This window comes from Lissotriton vulgaris, chromosome 12 (assembly GCF_964263255.1).
Source record: "Lissotriton vulgaris chromosome 12, aLisVul1.2, whole genome shotgun sequence".
NCBI classification, from domain to species: Eukaryota; Metazoa; Chordata; class Amphibia; order Caudata; family Salamandridae; genus Lissotriton; species Lissotriton vulgaris.
This window is the reverse complement of record NC_141700.1, coordinates 771,209,814-771,233,119: the sequence shown is the minus strand read 5'-3', so window position 1 is coordinate 771,233,119 and position 23,306 is coordinate 771,209,814. Positions and strand designations below refer to the sequence as shown.

General features: G+C 47.9%; 1 protein-coding gene across 4 annotated transcripts in view; it reads right to left on the bottom strand.

The window, feature by feature from the left end:
- The window catches only part of DLG4 (discs large MAGUK scaffold protein 4), a 704,738-nt gene that overhangs the window by 47,064 nt on the left and 634,368 nt on the right, over positions 1-23,306 (bottom strand). For all 4 annotated transcript variants that reach the window (XM_086946105.1, XM_086946107.1, XM_086946106.1 and 1 more), the window contains 7 exons: positions 20,142-20,266; positions 18,036-18,205; positions 15,559-15,695; positions 11,912-12,056; positions 5,720-5,767; positions 4,909-4,956; positions 4,509-4,647 (listed from right to left, as the gene is read on the bottom strand). In XM_086946105.1, the coding sequence (XP_086802231.1) occupies positions 4,509-4,647; positions 4,909-4,956; positions 5,720-5,767; positions 11,912-12,056; positions 15,559-15,695; positions 18,036-18,205; positions 20,142-20,266 (812 nt within the window). The remainder of the gene's footprint in view (positions 1-4,508; positions 4,648-4,908; positions 4,957-5,719; positions 5,768-11,911; positions 12,057-15,558; positions 15,696-18,035; positions 18,206-20,141; positions 20,267-23,306) is intronic.

Below are 23,306 nucleotides of genomic sequence, written 5' to 3'. Positions count from 1 at the left end.
ATCGAACATTTAACCAACACCACGGATATCGGAAGTAGTCTCCTGTTAGACGTACCCACGGCCCATTCGCCTGTCTCTCATGCAAGTTCAACTGCTTCAGGACCCCTACCAAATCCACTTCCTCCAAACACAGATCCGACTCTAATCACCTGAAGTGCATCCTGCTTAACACCCGCTCGGACCACAGACACGCAACTGAACTCTGGGACCTACTCGACACTGCATCACCGGACATCGCCTGCCTTACAGAAACATGGATGAACACATCATCAGCACCCGACATCGCCATAGCCAAACCGGACGCTTACAAGATCATCCGAAAAGACCGCACCGTCCAAACAGGAGGAGGCATCGCCATCGTCCATAAGAACACCATCAAAATCACGACCAGCTCCGATGATAATCTTGCAACCGCCGAACATCTCCACTTTCAGATCCACACTGACCCTAGGACCACACTCAGAGGCACCCTCATCTACAGGCCTCCAGGAACCCGCACCCAATTCAGCGATGACATCACTGACTTCATCAGCCCACATGCCCTCGCCTCCGAGAACTACATTCTTTTAGGAGACCTCAACTACCACCTTGAAAACAAGCACGATAGCAACACCTCCACCCTTCTAGCCAACCTAGGCCAATCTCGGTCTCAAACAACTTGTGGACACCCCCACCCATGTAGCCGGTCACACGCTCGACCCTATCTTCACCTCCAGCAAGCACATTTCCTTTCATCGTACCACAGCTCTACATTGGACGGACCACTGCTGTGTTCACTTCAGCTACAAAACCACCTTGACCCACAACCGCCCACAACCTATTCCACGGAAAAACTGGAACAAAATCACCTCCGACCAACTCCTCACTTCACTCAACCAAAACCCTCCCACCCTCTCATTGGACCCAAACCAAGCGGCCACCAATCTCAAGCAATGGATCACCCACAGTGCTGACGAATTAGCACCCCTGAAAAAGCACCAGATCAATTCAGCCAGCAAAAAGGCCCCCTGGTTCAATGATGACCTTAAAAAATCCAAGAAGCTATGCCGCACCGTGGAGAAAACATGGAGAAAAAACCCAACCACCGACAACATGGCCACCCTCAAGGCAGCCACCCGCAAACACCACCAACTGATTCGTTCCGCCAAGAAATCAGCATTCAAGGATCGTCTCGACAACAACACCCATAACAGCAAGGAACTCTTCAACATCGTCAAAGAATTCACTAACCCCACCGCAGCATCTAACAACATCACTCCCTCCCAAGACCTCTGCGATGCGTTATCCTCCTTCTTCTACAACAAAATTGCCGACATCCACAACAGCTTCGAGAACACTCCCAATGATCAACCCTCCCCACCCCCCTCAGATCCTACTCCGCCAACTAATAACCTTAGCGCCTGGAACCCAATCACCACTGAAGACACCATCCGCCTAATGAACTCAATCCACTCTGGCTCGCCAACCGACCCCTGCACCCACCACATCTTCAACAAAGCTGACTCCATCATCGCACCCCATCTCCGTGATGTCATCAACTGCTCGTTCAACTCCGCCACCTTCCCAGAAAGCTGGAAACACGCCGAACTCAGCGCCCTCTTGAAGAAACCCACAGCAGACCCCTCTGAACTTAAAAACTACCGACCCATATCCCTCCTCCCTTTCCCAGCCAAAGTCATTGAGAAAGCCGTCAACAGCCAGCTCGCCGCCTTCCTTGAATCCAACAACTCCCTCGATCCATCTCAATCCGGATTTCGAGCCAAGCACAGCACTGAAACTGCCCTCATTGCAGCGACAGACGACATCCGAACACTACTGGATAACAGAGACAGCGGCCCTCATTCTACTCGACCTCTCCGCCGCTTTCGACACAGTCTGCCACAGCACCCTTATACAACGCCTCAGCAACATCGGCATACAAGGAAAAGCCCTGGACTGGATCATCTCGTTCCTCGCCGGGAGAACTCAAAGAGTCCGACTCCCCCCATTCAACTCAGAGGCCACTGAAGTCATCTGTGGAGTACCACAAGGATCATCACTCAGTCCCACCCTCTTCAACGTTTACATGAGCCCACTCGCATCCACGCCAACACAACCTCAACATCATCTCTTACGCCAACGACACCCTTTCCCTCACCAAAGACCCTAACACCGCCAAAACCAATCTTCACCAAGGCATGAAAGAAGTAGCCGAATGGATGAAACAGAGCCGCCTAAAACTCAACTCAGACAAAACGGAAGTGCTCATCCTAGGATCTTCCCCCTCTGCCTGGGACGGCTCTTGGTGGCCTTCCGCTCTGGGCACAGCACCCACACCCACAGACCACGCATGTAACCTTGGCTTCATCCTTGACTCCTCTCTCTCGATGTCCAGACAAGTCAACGCAGTCTCATCCTCCTGCTTCAACGTACTTCGCATTCTCAAAAAGATCTTCCGCTGGATCCCCCTCGAGACAAGAAAGACTGTCACCCACGCACTGGTCACGAGTCGACTGGATTATGGTAACACACTTTACGCCGGAATCACAGCAAAATTACAGAAAAAACTCCAACGCATCCAAAACGCTTCAGCGAGACTCATATTGGACATCCCCCGCCAAGATCACATCACCGGACACCTAAAAGACCTCCACTGGCTTCCCGTCAACAAAAGAATCATGTTCCGTCTTCTCACCCACGCACACAAGGCCCTCCACAACCTAGGACCCGAATGCCTCAACACTCTACTGTCCTTCTACCAACCCACCCGCCAACTAAGATCGTCCAATAAAGCCCTCGCCGCAGTCCCGCGCATCCGAAGATCCACCATGGGTGGCAGGTCCTTCTCCTTCCTGGCTGCCAAGACCTGGAACTCACTCCCCACTCACCTCCGCCTTACCCAAAACCACATCTCCTTCAGAAAAGAACTTAAAACCTGGCTATTCGACAAATAATGAACCCCTTCCCCAAGCGCCTTGAGACCCTCCGGGTGAGTAGTGCGCTATATAAATGCCCGAACTTGAACTTGAACTCCCAGTAAAGCTTCTAAAGATGCAACCGTGATCTCGGCTCTTACAATCTTTTGAAATTTCATGCTTCATGTCAGACTAAAATGTCCTATTATTTGGGGCATTCCCAAGCCAAGCGTGCCGCGCACCTTCCACAGAGGGTGGTTGTGATGGACCCGTGTTTCTTACAATTAGTGTAGTAGCTCCAATGTAGAAATTTAAGATATGTACCACCATGTGTCTGCCATTGGTTGAAATGTTCTCAGTGTGCAAACAGCAGAATGCCCACTGGTCTGTGCTGATCATGTTTCCCAGGTCTGCTTCCCATATATCTTTCGGGACATCCCTTCTTCGGTATGGTACCATTAACAGCTCATATTTAGTCTCGTCACGGATTCGGTGGATGCTGCATTTGCTACCAGTGTGGACAGTAATATCCAGGCCCCTGGTTCCATTATGGTATTCCTTATCCTGTGATACAGGAATAATGCTAACACAGAGCCTGGGTGTTCTATCTCTGGGCTTTATCAATTTTCCTTGTCAAGGCTGCAAGTTTGTAGAGCAGTTTTTGCTTAGTTGTTCCATTGCTTTAGGCTCTTCGATGAAAGCTATCCACGCATTAATGCGCAATGGTCATTCTGTGCTGTACCACACATTCTGCCAAGTGTGCTGCGTACATACAACTGTGTTTACTTCACCTTGCCTGGTAGCATAGCTTGGATCGATCTTGGATTTATGAGGTCCTTTTCGGTCACTGGTTGTAGAGTTTCATTTTCAATATGAAACCAACAATATACATGCTGGAACTGTGCCGCCAGGTAATACGATTCAGAATATGGGGCTGCAAAACCCCATTTGCATTCCCTATCTGCACAAACCTACCTCACTGGGTACCGCAACAGAGACAGAAGGGACACGCGTTCAGCCATCTTTCAATCAAATAGAGTTCGAGGGATACAGAACTCCAAGTCCTTCAAGATGAGGGGTTCTCTGTGGGTTTTTTTTATTTGAAATCTGCACAAAGTTCTTTCTGCTTTGCACATTTGCATGAAAATCATGCATTTTGTGACATTTTATATGGTTATGTGTGACATTATTAGGTATATTAGATACTCCAATTTAAAAATAGCTATGCATGTTTTCGCCTGGCGCACTATCATTATGCATACAAAACGTTTACAAAAGGGGGAGTTGCAGAGAAAGATTTTACGACATTTTATAGGTTGGCTGGGTTTAATAAGTAGTAATATCTCCAAATGGGCAGAATAACTCTGCAAGGCCGAAGGAGATTTTTGGAATCTTTATAACGTTTCTAATAATTGGAAACTCCACAAAACTTTGCTGGTGGCAAAATAAACTTGGCACACCGCCAGTCATGACTGCCGCCACACAGGTGTCGGCGGCTAGCGTGACTGGTGGAGCATCCAGCCTTCCTGCCACTAGGAGGGATACTCAAGAGCAGAAGGACTCAGCGGTCATCTCCCTACTCCACAGAGCTTGTTCAGGCCCTCACACACTTACCTGGGGACATCCTCTTCTCCCATAAGCTCCTTCGGGATGGGCGAGTACCGTCGCGGAGAGGTTGGGGTCAGGGCCTGGGGGTAGTCGGTGCCTAGGTAGCTGGTCTGGTTGAGGTCACTGTCCATGTGTTGAGTGTAAGCTGTGATGGAGACAGAACAAAAGGGAGGTCCATTGAGCTGGTGCCATGATTAGATGCAGAAGGATGCTGATGAAAAGGAAGTCATTACGCTGCAGGGTGCCAAGGATGCATATGACCAAGACAGGAGGATGCCCGGGAGATAGAGGACCAGGGAATAGAGACACAGAGAAAGGGAGGGAGAAAGGATGATTTAAGGAGAGATGAGAGGAGATGGGGAGCAGGCGAGGGAGAGGAGCATCAGGTTCTGAGGATTGTCCATGCCTTGGTAGCTGGTCTGGTTGAGATCGCTGTCCATGTGTTGAGTGTAGGCTGTGAGGAGACAGAGGGAGAAAGGAGGTCATTCAGGTGGAGAAACCGCTGGGAGCATAAGAGTGACAGTGATGGGGGTGAAGCAACACGGAGAGAGAGAACAAAGAAAGCGATGAAGGAAGAGATCGATTCACAGGAAGGAGAAAGGGGAAGAAAGGACATGGAGATGAAAAGAGGAACGAAGAGAGAAGGAAACAGGAGCAAAGAGGGAGAGTTTGAGGGAGCAAAGTCAGGAGAAAGAGACAGAAGGACAGGGGAAGGAGTGGGCCCGAGCTAAAGAGAGCTGGACCAAAACATACAGATGAAAGGTAAGAGGTCAAGAAGGGGGAGAGTATGAACGACTATCAAGAGAGAGGGTGGAAAAAGAGAAGGAAGATGTAGGAGGGCACAAGAAATGGAGAAACCAAGAGGGAATCAGTAAAAATAAGTGATAAAGAGTGAGCAAGAAAGGACAGAAAGACAGAAAAAGTTAGAGAGTAGCCTGGGAAGGAGCAAAATTAGAGGAAGGGATGAAAGGAGTGACGATGGATGACAAGGTTGTGCGAGGAGCTTGGACACAAGGAGGAAGGAAAGGAAAAGAGAGAAGGGTTGATGGGAAGAGAGGAAGGGGTGAAATGTGTATGGATAGTTACAGGAGAAAGGGAAGAGAGGCAGAGGATGGAGAATGGAGCAGTGAAATCAGTCAGGGCAGGTGAGAGGCGACGAATGAGGAGACGAGAGAGTGAGGTCGATAAAGAGAGGTTATGTCGGTGCGGATCCGTGCCTTGGTAGCTGGGCTGGCTAATCTCGCTGTCCATGTGCTGGGAATAGGCTGCAAAGGAGAGAAAGAAATAGGGTCACTGAGAATCTGGGAGGGAGAGGCAAATACAGGCAAAGAGCACAGGTCCGAGATACCCAAAGTGAGAGATCAGTGGAGAGGCCCAGCGACGAAAGAAAACAAAATCCAAGCGCACATGCATTCCAAGAAAAACAAGTTTATACAGGATTTAAGCTAAAAAACATAACTTTCATTCACAACTGGCCACACCCATAAGCAACCATGAAGCTACTGAAGAGGAAAAGTGCATTAGGAGCAAACATATCCCCACTGATTCAAACAATAGAGTGATATCTAAATGTAGATCTTTGCCCAGAGAGGCGGCCATCTTGTGTTACTGTGTAGCAGAAGACTGAAACGGTAACCTGCAGCAAGGCCGGACTGGCCATACCGGGCATCGGGCATTAACCAGGGAGGCTGGAAGGGTGCGGGGCGCTTTTGTTACTGGGAACCGGTTTTGTAGAAGTGCAGCGCCTTTAAGAGCACTACAGCGTTCCTTGTATATCCAAAAGTTTTCAGGCAACAATAAAAGTGCCAAGATTAATATACCTGATGGAGAGAGATCAGAGTTTTGTCTAGTGGCAGTTTTAACTCATCAAAGGTAGCACAGAGGGCTAATATGCCTGCTGCAGAAAAAGTGTACTATTCAGATCACAGAACAGTATTTTATGTGTGTAGCTCAGTGCGTTACAGCTTTTGTCACAGAGCGCCTTTTGTTACTGTGCAGTTCATAAGTTACGATCGTAATCTAGGTTAGAAAGTTGTGTTTTTCCCCGTCTTTTATTATCCTAATTTTGCTAAAAAGGGTTTGTTGGGGTAAAATTAAACTGTTAATAGTAAAGCCAACTCTAACCACTGTGTTACAGTCTGAATCCTGAGTTTGTGCTTCCCCAGACGAAGCACTCTTAAAAAATGCCTACCAGTAGGGATGGCATGTTAATCGCACACCGTATAGTCCCCTTGGTCTCATGTAACATATCACCCTACACTGGTATGTGAGGGGCTATAAAACAAATGAAATACATGTATGAGAGCGGTGCTATCGGGATATGAGAGGCACTGTTGGAGGGTGACAGTGAGGTAATCAGTGAAAAGCGACATGATTTCCGTATCCTGGTGCACTGCAAGGTTATCATTTACTATGCTTTAAAACGAATACATTTCAATATATAATAAAAAATTGTTGCAGAATGTACCATTTTTCCCCAAGATTTCTTGGAGGGGGGGGACGGGGGAGAACTCCCCCAAACCTCCTTGTCGTGGTCAGGCTTGCTTGCTCCCTATGCATCGTATGGGGGCTGGTCTGACAATGTTTGTCAGGGCTGCCTTGGGTTCCCAGTCCGGCCCAGACCTGCAGGAATCTTGCGGCGAGATCGCGTTCATGAGTTTCATTTGCTTAGTGTGTTCCGTACATGTCTGGGGTTGTTGATGTTCACATAGAGGGAAGGCGGCCTAGCAATTCTGGATGGACTGTCCCCACTGGGGCGCTACCAACATTGGTTTGCATACAGCAGGTCTGTAGTAGCAAAGTGAGAAAGAAATATGAACCAGAATGTGTCTCAAAGCATTTACTAGAGGATGAAATTAATTAATTAAAACATTCCACTCATCATATTTTTGTTCATATTTCCAGGGGACACAGCACAAGGAAGAGTGGCCAAGCCCAGGCGTGGTTACCGAGGACTTACATCCAACCCATGACTGACATTAATTTAGGCACCCACCACTTTTTTGCATTCAACCCATTCATTTTTTATTATTCTTGATGTGAACAGTCCAAGATGAATCTCTAAATTTGGTTTGAAGGGTGAAAATATATGATGTTTTAGTGAGCTAGAACTTCTACCATTATTTCTGATATTCTCGCCCTGATCATGATCAATCTTGTCTTTCAGTTGTTTACACCCACCCACCTCTGATTCATGCTGTTTATGTTTTAATTATTAAGAGATATCGGTTGAGCAAATTGGTGATTTTGCAAGGCGGCCCTTGCCAAACGAGGTGGTGAACAGAGTAGCATGTATTTTAAAGATGAACGGTGACTACGAAAGCGAGAGGGACGCGGCTCGTGGCCGACCATTTCATGCACGTAAATCTTGATTGGGTAGACTTGAGGTGATTGATCTGTCTAGACCAGTCGCAGAGTGAAATTCAGGAATATCTGCAATGTTTGTAAGTCAGACAAATCAATGGTGGACACTATTTACAAAACATAGCAGAATAAAAAGACCTCCTTGGACCTTCACCTGTGTTTAGAGTAAAATTCTGATCTGACTATCATGGAATTCACAAAAGATTCCTGGGATCTTCCAGATAATTGACGAAGACCAACAGCTCAAGGCATGCAGAGGTCAACCCCGCTTCATCGGATACAGCATCTGAAGATGATCCAACGGGGACAGACTACAGTGTGGCTTTCAGGACCTCACATACTGAGTTGACTATCTCAGTAGCTTGGCCGGAACCCTTCGCGGTGAGCTACCATTGAGCCGATCCATTGCCTCGGACTCCAAATTTTACATTGTTTGTGAATTGCTCATGCTGCATTCGAGTTTTCACAGAAAAGCAGTCTGTCTGATAACTTACTGAGACTTCCCCTCATGTGGGCGTTGACTAGAGACTGCATGTCTCCAGAGACACCACTTTCTGCTTTTTCTTTATTGCAAGACATCTTTGGCGAACTTTACCGCTGGGCAGATTTGAGGTTATGGAACCAGCTTCAGACATAGCCTGTGATCGCTACTTATTTGGGGAAGATTAGAGCTCCGGCATACCTCTGAAGTCTCAAGTTAACTTTTTTAATGATACCCGAACCCTAATATCAGTTGGCCAAATAGACTTACATCCCAGTTGATTCAATTCCTAATTTTTTGACTTCTTCTAGCATCTTCCGACACTAGCATGAGCCCCCACTAAAAACCATTCACAAATGGGCCCCAATATCTTGTTCCAAAACTAATAAGATTATATTATTATTCATTTCACAGTTTTCACATCAAATCTTCTTGGGTTTTAAGGATCCCAACAGTTTTACTGTTTTCATGAATACTAGATGGGTTTATTATTTCTCGACTGTAATGCGTTTGTGTTGGTTGCTCCGTGTATTCACCATAGCCTCTGGCTGGTAAGACCTGGAGCTGGGCCTGTGCTACCGGGAATGGAGTGAGACGTACGTCAAGTAGTCTGCTACGGCTGCTCCACGCTAGCGAATGAAGCCTCTGGTCTCTCTCCCGCTGCTGTTTTTCCAGCCAGTTTCTCAGCCGCTAACTCTTTTAAAAAGTCAATACGATCGACCACATTTGCGAGAATGTTATTGTGGACCGAAGTGAGATCAATAGCCTCATTGGATTGGGGAGGGTTGTTAGTGCACACTGTATCCATTGTTAGCGCGCGCCTTCGTTTAGAGTTGGCCCAGTTTAGGAATCGTTAGCTCATTTTTGCTCAGTTGAAAGGTATGAGTAATGAAGACACCAGTAAATGCAGTAATATCATGCAAGATCACATTTACTTTAAGGTCCAGTCAAGCGGGAGCGCGTGGGTAACGTGAATGTATCGATGATACCGGGGGCTCTCTCGGCTCCATGACAATAAAGAGTATGCAATGTCACAGCAACCTCCTGGCACCTGGAGGGTTTCAAACCACATAAATGCAAGATACAAGAGTTTCATTATAGCCTGTTCTATGAATTTGCCTACTGTGGTACTCAGAATTAGGTTTGTGCCTAAGCAAGGACAAATATAAGAGGAGGTGACCAGAGAAATAACAATGGTGGGAGGCCAGAAGGGGTAGGAAGGGAGGGAACGATGGAGGGAAGGGGCGGAGGAGGCTACAGGAATAACCAAAGGCAAAGTCAATAGGTCTGGCGTTATTGTGCGACTCTCAAATGCTGTTTACGCGAGTTGCTTTCACAAATACATTTTATCACATTAAAGCCTACCGTGTTGGTAATACTGGAACAAACAAAGATTGCTTTTTGTAAGCAATAAGGATTTATTGCTATAAGCAATGTGATGGTTGAGTGTACTTTTGAGATGTAAAATAGTCTCTCATGCATTGCAATGGAAGAACATCCTGGAAGGGGCGATGATACACCAACCAACCCGCCAAGAGCAAGCGGTGACAAGGAAATACTCTCTGGGTGGAGCCAAAGCCCACCCTATGGATGTTTCAAAGAACGGGTAACAATATGTCTTGCCGACGGCTGTGCCGTCGAGCCAGAACTAAAAAAGCCCTTCCGTAAAGGAGTGCATTTTTCAGCTTCTCTCTTATGCACTGGCTCCAGTGTGCTGCACCGGAGCAGTGTGCGTAAACGAAACCTTGACCCTGACTTTGAAAACTAGTTCTACAGTCCTAATAATAATAATAATAATAATAATGTGTTTTACATAGTTCTACACACTGCTCTACTGACATTTCTAAAGACTGCACATGACAGGTGTTCTCATTACCAGATTTACCATACTCCATTTACCAATCTACACAAGGGTGGAAGGTGGAGTCTTCATTGGCGGGGTTTGAACTCTTGACCTTCAGCACACTTTCCCTAACTAACCTGAGCCTCACCAACCCGACCCTGAACTAACCTCGACCATTAGCATTACCCCAAACCAGCCTTTCCCTCCAAAGTTGCCACTTACCCTTTCTTATCTCACCTTACTATGACTATAACCTTTGACCTAGCTCTAAACCCATGCTTAACCCGTTCCTTTGCTGAATCTTCACCCTGTCCTTCATCTTATCCTCCAGCTTCTCCTCTACCCCTGCTGGGGACCTCTGTTATTACAGAGAAGATCCTTTCTGTGGCCCCTCTACTCGCCACAATGACAACCCTCCAGGAGTTCTTCAATCACTGTTATTTTGTTTGTCCTAACACACCTGCCACACAATTCCTCTGCAGCAAAAACCATCTCCTACTCGCTCTCACCCAATCTCCAAGCCATAAACCTGATGTTACTCCTACCTCAACTGTGACCATCATCCTAAACATTAACCAAACTCTAAACCTTGCCCTAATCCTAAACGCATCCCTGGTCTGAGTTCTGAAACCAGGGCTCACTATCACTCTTTAAATGACCTTGATTTTAACTCTCACTGTAAACTATTCCTAACACTACGGTTACCTTAACCCAAACCATAAACCAAGTCATCAATCTGAATCACCTGGATTCAAACAAGAGCCTTTTCATTGGCTTCTCTACACAAAACCTTGAGGGCGGTGAGTCAGTGGAGAATTTTGTGTAGTTCATCATGTTGCCAGGCAGTGGGAAGTAGCTCCATATAAAGGCATGCCGGCTCGACAGAGGTACAGGGAGGAAGGAAGGGGCACTTGTACACCGGATTCACGCTCTACTCGTGAAAAACCATAAATGCAGATCATACAGCGAGGAATGATTACCATGCACTCAGGCAGAACAAATGGCCAATTTAAAAGGAAAAGCATGGATTGCACATATGGGGATCCTTACATTTCAATCTTCGAGTACAGTAAAATTGCACAACCAGGTACTCTACCCAAGACTGGTCCTGGTAGGATCAAAGACACAGTGAGGGACACTTTGGGTACCCCAGCAGCAGTCCAGGGCTAGCTGGGGAGGAATGGGGGGACAGTGACGTTGGCACCCTTAGGGTCTCTAGAGGGTGGGGTGCAAGAAAGTGAAAAATGCTGACAGGGTACCTTAAGGGTAAAAACTGCTGAAACGCAAGAGAAGACAGCTGACATACATCTCCAAACTGCCTTGGCACAGTGTTTGCCTTCGTTCCGATGGCACCAAGCTGGCCCTTGTCCATCGGCTCGTTACATACTTCCCATAGGTGCCCACATGTTCACCTCCCTGCCACATGCCAACCTGTGTCAGAGTTCTGATGCCTCATCTATGGCTACACCTCACATCCTGTGTTCTCTACCTATGTTTGTCCCCACCAGCCGTTGTGACGCCTTGTTTGCCAACGATTGGCGCACAGGCCCAAGAGGAGGATAGAAAGGTAAATTGGGGGAAAGGTAGGATGATGGTTTGAAAACCAGTAGGTTTTGAGCTATGAAAGACAAGAGAGAGTGTGTGAGGAGACCCCTGGGTGAGAAAGGCGAGTTGGGCACAGAGAGTGGGGCTGTGTCACCACACTGAGGCTGTTTTACTCACAGGTGGTGATGTCGGGTGGGGCGTACGAGTCATTCAAGTAAAGGTTTGTAGGCTTGGCCACCTTCAGGTACACCACGTCTGAGGTATTTTTCAGCGCTGCGACTGCGTCCTCGTGCATCACGTCCTCCAGGCTGACATTATTTACCTGCAGGGAAGAGAGACAAACTTACACAAATGCAAAGGTGAGTGTTCCACACTCTGCATAAGCTAGTATCATCACATACCTGTGCGTGCTTCAGAAACTCCATGATTAGTCGAGGCACATGGCGTAAGTACAGCTTCATACATGTACCTGCTGCTGTAAATGCATCCATGACTAATGGCACACCAGAACAGTATAGCCTTATACTTGCAAATGTTGCTGTAACTTCAGACGTGAGGCATGGCACACGGGCGGTCAGGCTTCATGTATTGCTATGGCTGCAGAGGTGAGTCATGTCACACTGGTACAGTACAGGCTCATACATGTATGTGCTTCTGTAAATGCACCGGTGAATCATGGCACACCTGGGCAGTATGGCTTTCATACTTGTATGTGGTGCTATACGAGGACAGATTGGTCAAGGCAGACCTGGACAGTAGGACTTCATACCTGTATGTGTTGCTGCAAGAGCACAAATAAGTCATGGTACTCCTTGTCAATATGGTTTCATACCTGTACGAGTTGCTCCAAACGCACAGATATGTAATGTAACACACGCGGTCACTATGGCTTCATACCTGTACATGTAATTGCAAGCACAGAGAAGTCATGTAACTGAAAAAGGCAGCACTGATTCATACATGTGCGTGTTGTTTCAGACATTTTATACTCTATATGTCGTGAATACTCTTCTCACAGTGTATGACTACAGGAGGGAATCCCCCTCCTCCTCCCATGCTGCCTTAGGAGATGTCCTAACAGGGCACGAAAAGGCCATGGTCAATTTCGTGTTATGTGTGTCATTACACTATAATGTGTTGTACGTCTCCGTGTCTGATCCACATAGATGCCATTGGCTTTGACACAACTATGTGTTTGTTCACAACTTGAAACCACGAGTTACACCTGAGATATGAATCAATTATATATTTCACTAATAGAGGAATGACACAGGTGCTGAAATAAAGGAGAATCATTTGACTTTCAATGATCACATAAGGAATAAGCATCAAACTCGCTGTGGATGTTGAGTTCACCCAGACGTATGTACCTGTGACACATAATGTTGTGGTTCTCCTTACAGGAATCAAGTTTAAACATTCCTGTTATTAAATGGGCTAGTAAGCATTTAAAATGCATGGATTTGTGTGCTGCATGTGTGTTTGTCCAACCTCAATTAGGGAAGCTGGACAGTTAGTAACCAAACCATTTTTCTGGGGCATTTGTTTGTCCTGATGAAAGCCCTCAACCTTTAGAGGTGTTTTGGGGAGCTGAAACATGTCGACAAACTTGATAGGGTAATAGCATAAATATATCCTTTAGTTTACCTCAATCTATTTGTGTTTTTAATCATACCCTAGCAACTACTAATAAAAGGGATACATTGACTGTTCTAAGTATTTTTAAATCAGAGAAGGCCCCGGTTGCAATTTAGAACCACTGTTGGGCAGCACTGAGGCTCAGTGGCGGTCTCAGCTGACTCCCAATAAGGACTGAGCAAACAGCAGAGTTCAAGAATGGATGGATGCTGGACGAATCAGAGAAGGGAACATATGCACATTGGAGTCTCAAATGGGATTCACCAACAATGTCCTCCACTAGTTCTCCTCCTTCCTTTCCATCCAACACCAGTTTACTCACATGGGTACCTCAATGTCACAAAGGATCCCCATCACATGTGGAGTCCCTCAAGGTTCCATTCGGTCTCTTGTCATCTTCAGCATCTATATGGAGCGGCTTGGTGCTCGGCTCATAGAGAACAGCATCAAGATTCATCAGCATGCCAAAGACACACAACTCTACCCTGAAGTCTCCGTTCCATCCGACATTCAACGCCGCAAACACTGCCGGCACATCATCCAGAACTGGAATCCCAGCGCATTCCTGAAGCTCAACCCAACCAAGACAGAACCGCTGTTATTTGCCAAAGCAACAAACAAGGAACAGTACGAACCAGTCTCTGCTGTGAACCTTGATGGCTTCCGATCTCAATATTCATGGAATGCCAATTCACTGGGATTCACCCTGGACACCAACCTCACCCTCAAGGAGCACACTGACGAAATACAGAGACGCCTAGTACTGGCTCTTCTACAAAGAAAGCCAACTTGTTTCTAACAGAAAGGAACGTCAGTACTGCTGTTCAGGTCCCCGTACTGCCGCACCTCGACGGTGGTACTCCTATACTCCACTGCAGCCTAGTCGCCACACTGGCATCCTATGAGGGCCTCCTAAATGCCAAAGCCAGTCTCATCCAGAGCCAAAAGAAATGTAATCAATTTGCTCAATCTATATGATGCTCTATTGGATCCTATGGCCGGCACCATCTTGAAAAACTGACTGCTTCATTTACAAAGCCACTAGAACAGCACCCCCACTTATCTTGCCGAGAAGCCTACCATCCTTGGTGGTTCTCGGCACACCCGCAGCCAGGGCACCATCAGACTGCAGGCTAAGACGTGTTAAAACAAAAAACAAAACAGCAGACCTTTTCCATCTATGCACCTAGGATCTGGAACAACATCCTCAAATCCATCAGGACGCCCCAACGCTGCTCCAATGTAGGAAATGGTTGAAGAGTCACCACTTTAAAGAATACTACATCAAAATACATTAACTGTTCATAACCCAGCTTTCTCTCCCATCACGCGTTGACTTTATGCCTGCCTTTGACCATATACAACGTTCCGCTGCATTTTGTCTAGGTTTGTACTGTAGAAGAAGTACCATATACACATATGAGGGAATGAAGGGCTAGGTGAATACAAATATGGGCAACTGAATGAACAGATAGCAGATTGAATGAATGAAAAGATGGCTGGAATAGAGAGCATGAACAAGTGACTGAATGAGTGAAGCAATGGGTGATTGGATGGATGAACGGGTGAATGAAGCAATGGCAACTGGAAGGAGGAACTGGTGAGTGATTCTGATGATAAACATGCAGTTGCCTGTATGAATGAACCCATGAATGCCTATATGGATTTAACATGAGGACTAGTACAATTCAGAACAAATATGTGACTGGGTGAATGAACATATGGGTGTCTGCATGATTGAAAAGGAGGGTGATTGCATGAAAGAACAGAGGGAGGACCAGCTGGATACACAGGTTGGCAGCTGGATACACAGCTGGGCAGCTGGATACATGAACAGGGGGGCAAATAGATAAAGTATCAGTCTGTGTGAGGGAGTTATTGAAAAGGTGGGCGAGTGCCTGAATGAGTAGGTATCTCATTTGGATGGATGATTAGATGGGTGATGTATGGAAGAACGGATGTTCGATTAAAAGAATGGATGGGTGACTGGTCAAAAAACTAAAGAGCGATGACTTGACAGGTGTATGAATAGATGGTTTACTACAGGAATTAAAATATGGATGCACAGAAGGATTATGGTAAGGATGAACCGGAGGGAGACCCAGGACTGACCCTATAAGTAATTTACTTATTTGGTTGCAGGGTGGAAAGGTGGTGCAATGGATAGCTCGAGCTGGGATACTCACAGCTAAGATCTTGTCCCCAATCTGCAGCCGGCAGTCCTTGTGTGCTGCCCCTCCCTCGATGATCTTGGTCACGTAGATGCTGTTGTCTCCAGGAATGTGCTGATTGCCAACACCCCCAGCGATGCTGAACCCAAGGCCTAGGATGGCGGTGGATGAGAAAGAGAGAAGAGTTGAAAGAACAGTCTGTCCTCTGGACCTCAGCAGCCCTTACACTTCTGGCCATGTGCATCTCTGAGCTCCTGACCCCACCTCTATCACCGCGCCTCTGAGCCAGGACAACCTTGATCCATCCTCTTGACTCCCACTGCCCTATACAGCATTGATCCCCCAGCTCTCATTACCCCTGGGACTCTGTGTCCTGTATGCCCTTGAGCCTCACATCTGCCTACCTCTGTGCCATGTACACCCATGACCCTCACATCTGCTTACCTCTGGGCCCTGCTCACCCTTGACCCTCACATCTGCCTACCTCTGGGCCCTGTACACCCTTGACCCTCACATCTGCCTACCTCTGGGCCATGTACACCCTTGACCCTCATATCTGCCTACCTCTGGGCCATGTACACCCTTGACCCCCATATCTGCCTACCTCTGGGCCATGTGCATACTTAACCCTCGCATCTGCCTACCTCTGGCCCCTGTAAAAACCTTGACCCTCACATCTGCCTACCTCTGGACCCTGTACACCCTTGACCCTGACATCTGCCTACCTCTGGGCCAGGTACACCCTTGACCTTCACATCTGCCTACCTATGGGCCAAGTACACCCTGGACTCTCGCGTCTACCTACCTCTGGGCCCTGCTCACCCTTGACCAAAACATCTGCCTACCTCAGGGCTCTGTACACCCTTGACCCTCACATACGCCTACTTCTGTGCCCTCACATCTGCCTACCACTGGGCTCTGTACACCCTGGACTCCTCACCTCTCACACTGCACCTCTGTGTCCTGTACACCTTCGACCTTTCACCTCTGACCACCACTGCACCTCTGGGCCCTTGAAAACCTTGACCTCTAACCTCTCAATACAACTGCACCTCTGTGACTTCTAATCTCTAGTGCAGTGTTTCCCGACAGTGGGTCACGAGCTGATTTTTGGTGGGTAGGGAAAGTCTGAGCAATAAATAAAGATGCGTTTAAATCCTGCATTTGTTTTGTCACGTTTTCTGGTACTTCAAAGACAGAGGTCAAATGTCAGGCTATGTCTTCTGACAAATTGCTGCTCATGTTTTTTAACATGGGGATTAGCTCTTCTTTCTCGGACTGCAAAGAAGTGAGAGGGGGTTTTAAAGTGAATTATGTGACATTCTTGCAGAGGTACAGGGAACGTGAAAGGAAAGGCTGTAGGATGTCTTTTGGTTGTACAACAAAATGTAAATGCCTGCAAATGAACTGCACACATTCAGCAGTTAGGAAAGCAAAAATTAATCACATTTTTTGTAATTCTGAAGTGCGATGGAAGCAGATTTTAATGAGATTTTAAAACAAGTCACGACACTTTAATTGGGATGCACAAATGATAAATATTCACAGGAGCCTGATTTCCCCACATTGTCATTTATATGCCGGATAATTTTTATCACTGAAACTGTACGTCTGTGCAAATTAAGTGGCCATTTCAATGCAAAGTGTGCGTTCTATAACTGAAAATATACCGCCATACAATACTTCAGTCACGTTCAGAAATTGCCCCGCCTCATGTCCTTTAAAGGAATGGTGAGTCGCAAAGCTTTGTTGTTCTAAAAATTGGGTTGCTCTAAAAAGTTTGGGAAGCACTGCGATAGTGTACAGACTTGTGATTGCCCTTTTGTGCCTCGGCCTATGAAGCATCGAACCTCTGGTACCCTATATCCTAAATTACTTGCGGGCTTCTCTGTATCGCTGGCCTCTGCACAGCTCTGAACTCTATCTCAACTTAAGAGACCACTCGCATCCCTCATACTTTTTGTTCTCCATGGCCTTCTGGCCCTCCAATGAGCCTCCATGTCCTCCTCTCTGGAAGCCCTACACCTTCGCGAGATCCTATATCGCTGGGTTTGAGGGGCCCTTTGTCTCTCTAGTAGTCTTGAACCGATGGCCTCTCCGTGTACCTAGAGACCCTGCTTCTATGAAGTGGAGTCCTCCCATCTGTAGCCACCAGGTCATCCGGACCCAAGAAATCTCTGGGAAACAGGAAGAACTGGCCTGGATGCCCAGTACTCCATGCCCCGGGATCCCAAGGTTCCTTGGACTCTGTGGCAGCCCTACACCCCTTGGGTCCCCACACCTTTGGCCCTGCACCCCTGGAATGGACACTTGTCTGGACTCCAGGCCCTCCATCCTTGGCCCTTCATCTCCAGGCCCCCCGTCCTTGGACTCTGAGGCCACCCGACATCTCTGAAGTCCTCACACTGCTGAGCCCCCGGCCCTATGGGGTCCTGGCACCTTTGTTATTCCCACACCACATTGCTCTCCACCCCAGACCATGGTCACCATACCTTTCGGCCCTTTGATGAGCTTGATCTCCATGATCTTCTCGGACACCGGTTTCCGCCGCATGACGTAGAGCCGCACGATAGAGCCTGCGTCTTTGAGTGCTTCAACCGCCGTGCTGTGCGTCACTTCCCGCACGTCAGCATCGTTTACAAATAGGATGCTGTCATTCACCCTGGAAGGAATGGGAACAAAAAATCATTATATTTCATATTTATTAATGGTAAACAAGTGCCATGCTACTCTAAGAGTGTTCTCAAGGCGATAAAGGCAAATAGAACACACCGTTACAAAGGAGAAGTTCACCTTTATTGTATAATGACATGAAAATAACACCAAACACAACCTTCAAGCGAACATGGCAACTTAAATATTATCAGTGGACCTCAAATTAATTTATCAATTATCTGAAAAAAATGGTTTAAGTTGGTTCTTGAGCTCTCAATATAGGAAGAACAATCATCCTATGTACTTAAGGTTATACTAACAAGACTTTTGTTGTCAGATGTTTACCGCCAAGTAAGTTTGCATCAACCCTAGGCTAATACGCAGCTACTTGTAGAGGAGGATGCGACTGCTGAGGTGTTTTGTTCTTCTTCAGTCCAGATATAGAACAAGTAAAAGCCATGAAAGCTCTTAGATGCCAGCATGCCCACTTATGCCACAGGAGCAACAATGCCTCCTTCACTCAAGAAGCTCTTGAGACAGGCCGGATGCTCCCACTCCTGAAGAAATGTACCCAGCACCTGGATAACCTTGCGAACGATCGGCCCATCTCTCACCGACCATTCATCTGCAAGCTCATTAAAAAAAGCGGCCTATGTTCAATTGCAAGATCATATTAATGCTAACCGTCTCCTGCAAGACTATCATTCTGGCTTCAGATCTCACGGTCGTACAAAGACTGCCATGTCACACATGGTAGACCATGCCCTCCTGATCACAGATGAAGAGGACCACTGCCTCCTTATGTGACTGTGCTTCTCAGCTGCCGGTCAACCACCAGAACGTCATAAACACCCTGGAGTCCCGAACAGAATTCACCAACAAGGTCCTTCATTGTTCGTCCTCCTACCTGTGCAAACGACAGAGCCGGTGGGGGGGAGAAGCAACACTGGTGGGAGAACAGCATGGGGGGGGGGCGTTTGAGAGAGAGAGTACCAAAAGTATGAGTGGGGGGGAGAGAAAGACATGGGTGAGAGAAAGATGGAGGGGAGAAAAGCAGACAAGGAAGACAGCTGGAAAACATATTCACTCATTGAGTGCAAAAAGAAAACGCTAAGAATGAGCAAAGGAAGATTAGAATCCAGCCAATCAAAGATATGGGAAAGAGGCTATGCTGATTAGAAGGACAAACTAGATGGACAGGCTAAATAAGGAAAGTTGACAAATAGAAAGTTAGCAAATGAGAGTGACAGTAAAACCAGCCAATGGTAAGTAAAGGTAAGCCTGTAAACCCTGTATGTCCTTGGTAAGCCCACAAAACGTCTTTCAAAACCAGACAGCTTGCACTGTCTGGCAGGTGCGACCTAAAAATGAGGCCCAAGAAACTTGAAAGATCTGAGCTCACAGAGAGAGGCAGTGGAAGGAAGTGGGGACATTGAATACAGTAAGGATGTAGGCATTGGCTGAGTGCAAAGAGACTGATGTAGAGAAAACCAAGATGATTAGAGAAAGGGAACAAATTATTGAAGGAAAAAAATAACACAAACACAAAGGAAACAGAAAAACAAAAGAAAAATAAATTCCAAAAGGACTATTTACTTCCTGGATCCTCCCGCCACACATTCTGGACCCATCATGAGGATTAAAATTCACTCCACTCTGGGAGTGGACATCCATTAGAGGTGCTGTCTCCAAAGCACCTGACAGCACCCAGGGGTGTAGGCCACAGTGACAAATGGAGAAGGCATGGATGCAAAAGAACCTGAATGAGAGAAGTGGACAGAGGGTGTAGGGTGGCCGATGGAAATCAACCGACTTGGGATCTCCTGCCCTGGCCTTCGGCAGGGTCTGCCATGGCCTTCTGAGCTGCATGCTGGCCCGGCACCTATTCTTTTACAAAATAAGCACTGTCTGCATGCTTGGGGGAAGGAGCACAGGGTTCTCACCGTAGTCTGCCGTCCTGAGCCGCTGCCCCTCCAGGGATGATTTTGGTGATGAAGATGCTGGGGTCGTCGCCAATGTGGGGGTTGTCGGTGCCGCCAGCGATACTGAACCCCAAACCAGAGTTACCCTGCAGAGGTGGGTAAAGAGAAGCAAGTGAGAGATGGCAGCAGGTGTTGGTTTGTGCTTCTAAAATAAACATACTGAGACTTATGCGGAGGAACGAGGAATGGGGCGCGTGTGCAGGATTGCAGAAGCACCATCAAACATGAACATGGGTACTGAACCCCCCTCAACCCTGGAGCAAGGTGGACAAGAATCTATCCAGAGGGCTGCACAGCTCGGTGTGTGGTTGGGCCCGGTGGTCTAGCGTTGTATGTGGGCGCAAGGGTTGTTCTTGTAGGCTAGATGCACTGGGGTGTGTGGGGTTTATTACTCCAGGGCTGTGGCCTGCAGCTGGAGCTGTGTGCACATTTCCACAAGACAGGTTCCTTCCATAGCCAAGCCCTCTTGGGGGGGCGAGGGGGGGCTGGTGTGTGTGAGTATGGTTTGTTACAATAGAGCTGAGGCCCATTGCAGACGTATTGTGCATGTCTGTGTATATGTGTAAGTGATGACGACCCCCCCAGGCTGGGCTCCAATGCTCCAGGGCTGGGGTCATTGATGTATCGGTTCACCTGTGGAGCTGTGCATGTCTGTGAATGCGGAACTAAAGGACTGGGGCCCATTAGTAGAGCAGTGTGCTTGTGAGGGTTTCATTACAGGGGATGTACACTTTAGAGTGTTGTTACTAAAGGACAGTGGTGCACTTATGGAGCAGAACACATGTGGAGCGGTTGAAACTCCAGAGTTGTGGCCCATTGGTGTATCTGTACACCTGTGGGACGGTTGATGCTCCAGGGCTGGGGCCATTGATGCATCTCCAGACCTGTGGGACGGCTGATGCTCTAGGGTTGGGGCTATTGATATATTTGTACCCCCGTGGGACGGTTGATGGCCTAGGGCTGGGGCCATTGATGTATCTGTACAACTGTGGGACTGTTGATGCTCCAGGGCGGGGGTCATTGATGTATCTCCAGACCTGTGGTACGGTTGATGCTCCAGGGCTGGGGCCCATTAAAGTATCTGTACACCTGTGGGACGGTTGATGCCTAAGGGCTGGGCCCATTGGTGTATCTGGCTGGTTGATGCTCCAGAGTTGTGGCCCATTGATGTATCTGTACACCCCTGGGATGGTTGTTGCATCAGGGCTGGGGCCACTGATGAATCTGTACACCTGTGGGATGGGTGATGCTCTAAGGCTGGGGCCATTCATGTTTCTCCAGACCTGTGGGACGGTCGATGCTCCAGGGCTAGGGTCATTGATGTATCTGTACACCTGTAGGACGGTTGATGCTCCAGGGCTGGGGCCATTGATGTATCTCCACACTTGAGGGACGGTTGATGCTCCAGGGCTGGGGCCATTGATGTATCTCCACACTTGTGGGATGGTTGATGCCACAGGGCTGGGGCCATTGATGAATCTGTACACCTGTGGGATGGTTGATGCTCCAAGACTGGGGCCATTGATGTATCTCCAGACCTTTGGGACGGTCAATGCTCCAGGGCTGGGGTCATTGATGTATCTGCACACCTGTGGGACGGATGATGCTCCAGGGCTGGGGCCATTGATGAATCTACACCTGTGGGACGGTTGATGCTGCAGGGCTGAGGCATTGATGTATCTGTACACCTGTGGGACGGTTGATGCTCCAGGGCTGGGGCCATTGATATATCTCCAGAACTGTGGGCGGTCGATGCTCCAGGGCTAGGGTCATTGAAGTATCTGCACACCCGTGGGACGGTTGATGCTCCAGGTCTGGGGTCATTGATGCATCTGTACACCTGTGGGATGGTTGATACTCCAGGAATAGGGTCATTGAAGTATCTCCACACTTGTGGGACGGTTGATGCTCCAGGCCTGGGGTCATTGATCTATCTGTACACCTGTGGGACGGTTGATGCCCAAGGGCTGGGCCCATTGGTGTATCTGCACACCTGTGGGACGGTTGATGCTCCAGAGTTGTGGCCCATTGATGTATCTGCACACCTGTGGGACGGTTGATGCTCCTGATTTGTGGCCCATTGGTGTATCTGCACACCCCTTGGATGGTTGTTGCATCAGGGCTGGGGCCATTGAGGGATCTGTACTCCTGTGGGACGTTTGATGCTCCAGGGATGGGGCCATTGATGTATCTGTACACCCCCTGGGATGGTTGTTGCATCAGGGCTGGGCCCATTGATGTATCTGTACACCTGTGGGACGGTTGATGCTCCAGGGCTGGGGCCATTGATATATCTGTACACCTGTGGGACGGTTGATGCTCCAGGGCTGGGGCCATTGATTTATCTGTAAACCTGTGGGACGGTTCATGCTCCAGGGCTGGGGCCATTGATCTATCTGTCCACCTGTGGGATGGTTGATGCTCCAGGGCTGGGGTCATTGATGTATCTGAACACCTGTGGGACGGTTGATGCTCCAGGGCGGGGGCCATTGATGGATCTGTACACCTGTGGGACGGTTGATGCTCCAGGGCGGGGGCCATTGATGTATCTGTACACCTGTGGGATGGTTGATGCCCCAGGGCTAGGGCCATTGATGGATCTGTACACCTGTGGGGCAGTTGATACTCCAGAGTTGTGGCCCATTGCAGGAGCTGTACAAATATATGAGGGTTTTTACAACAGGGCTGAGGCCCATTGGTGAAGTGCATGTCTGTGAGAGCTGCTAGTACAAGACTGGGCTGATGGCGGAACAATTCATGTGAGTGAGGGTTGTTACTTCAAAGCTATGGTCCACTGGTAAGCAGTAAATGTGTGTGTAGGGGCGTTGGTACTAAAGGACTGTGGCCCACTGATGGAGCAATGCACATTTGGGAAGTTTCATACTCCCAAGATGGAACCCACTGATGGAGCAGTGCATTTGTGTGAGGGATGTTACAAAAAGACTGGGGCCCTTTTTTGGAGCAATGCAGAATGTAACTCCAGGACTGGGACCCACCAGTGAAGAGTGAGTGAAGAGGTTCAGGATTGAATGAATGTGGAATACTGAAGTGTCCTCAGTCTCCAAGACTGAGACCTCTCTTTGGGATGGATTCCCTGCTGGGACAGTGTTTGGGGATTTGGAAAAT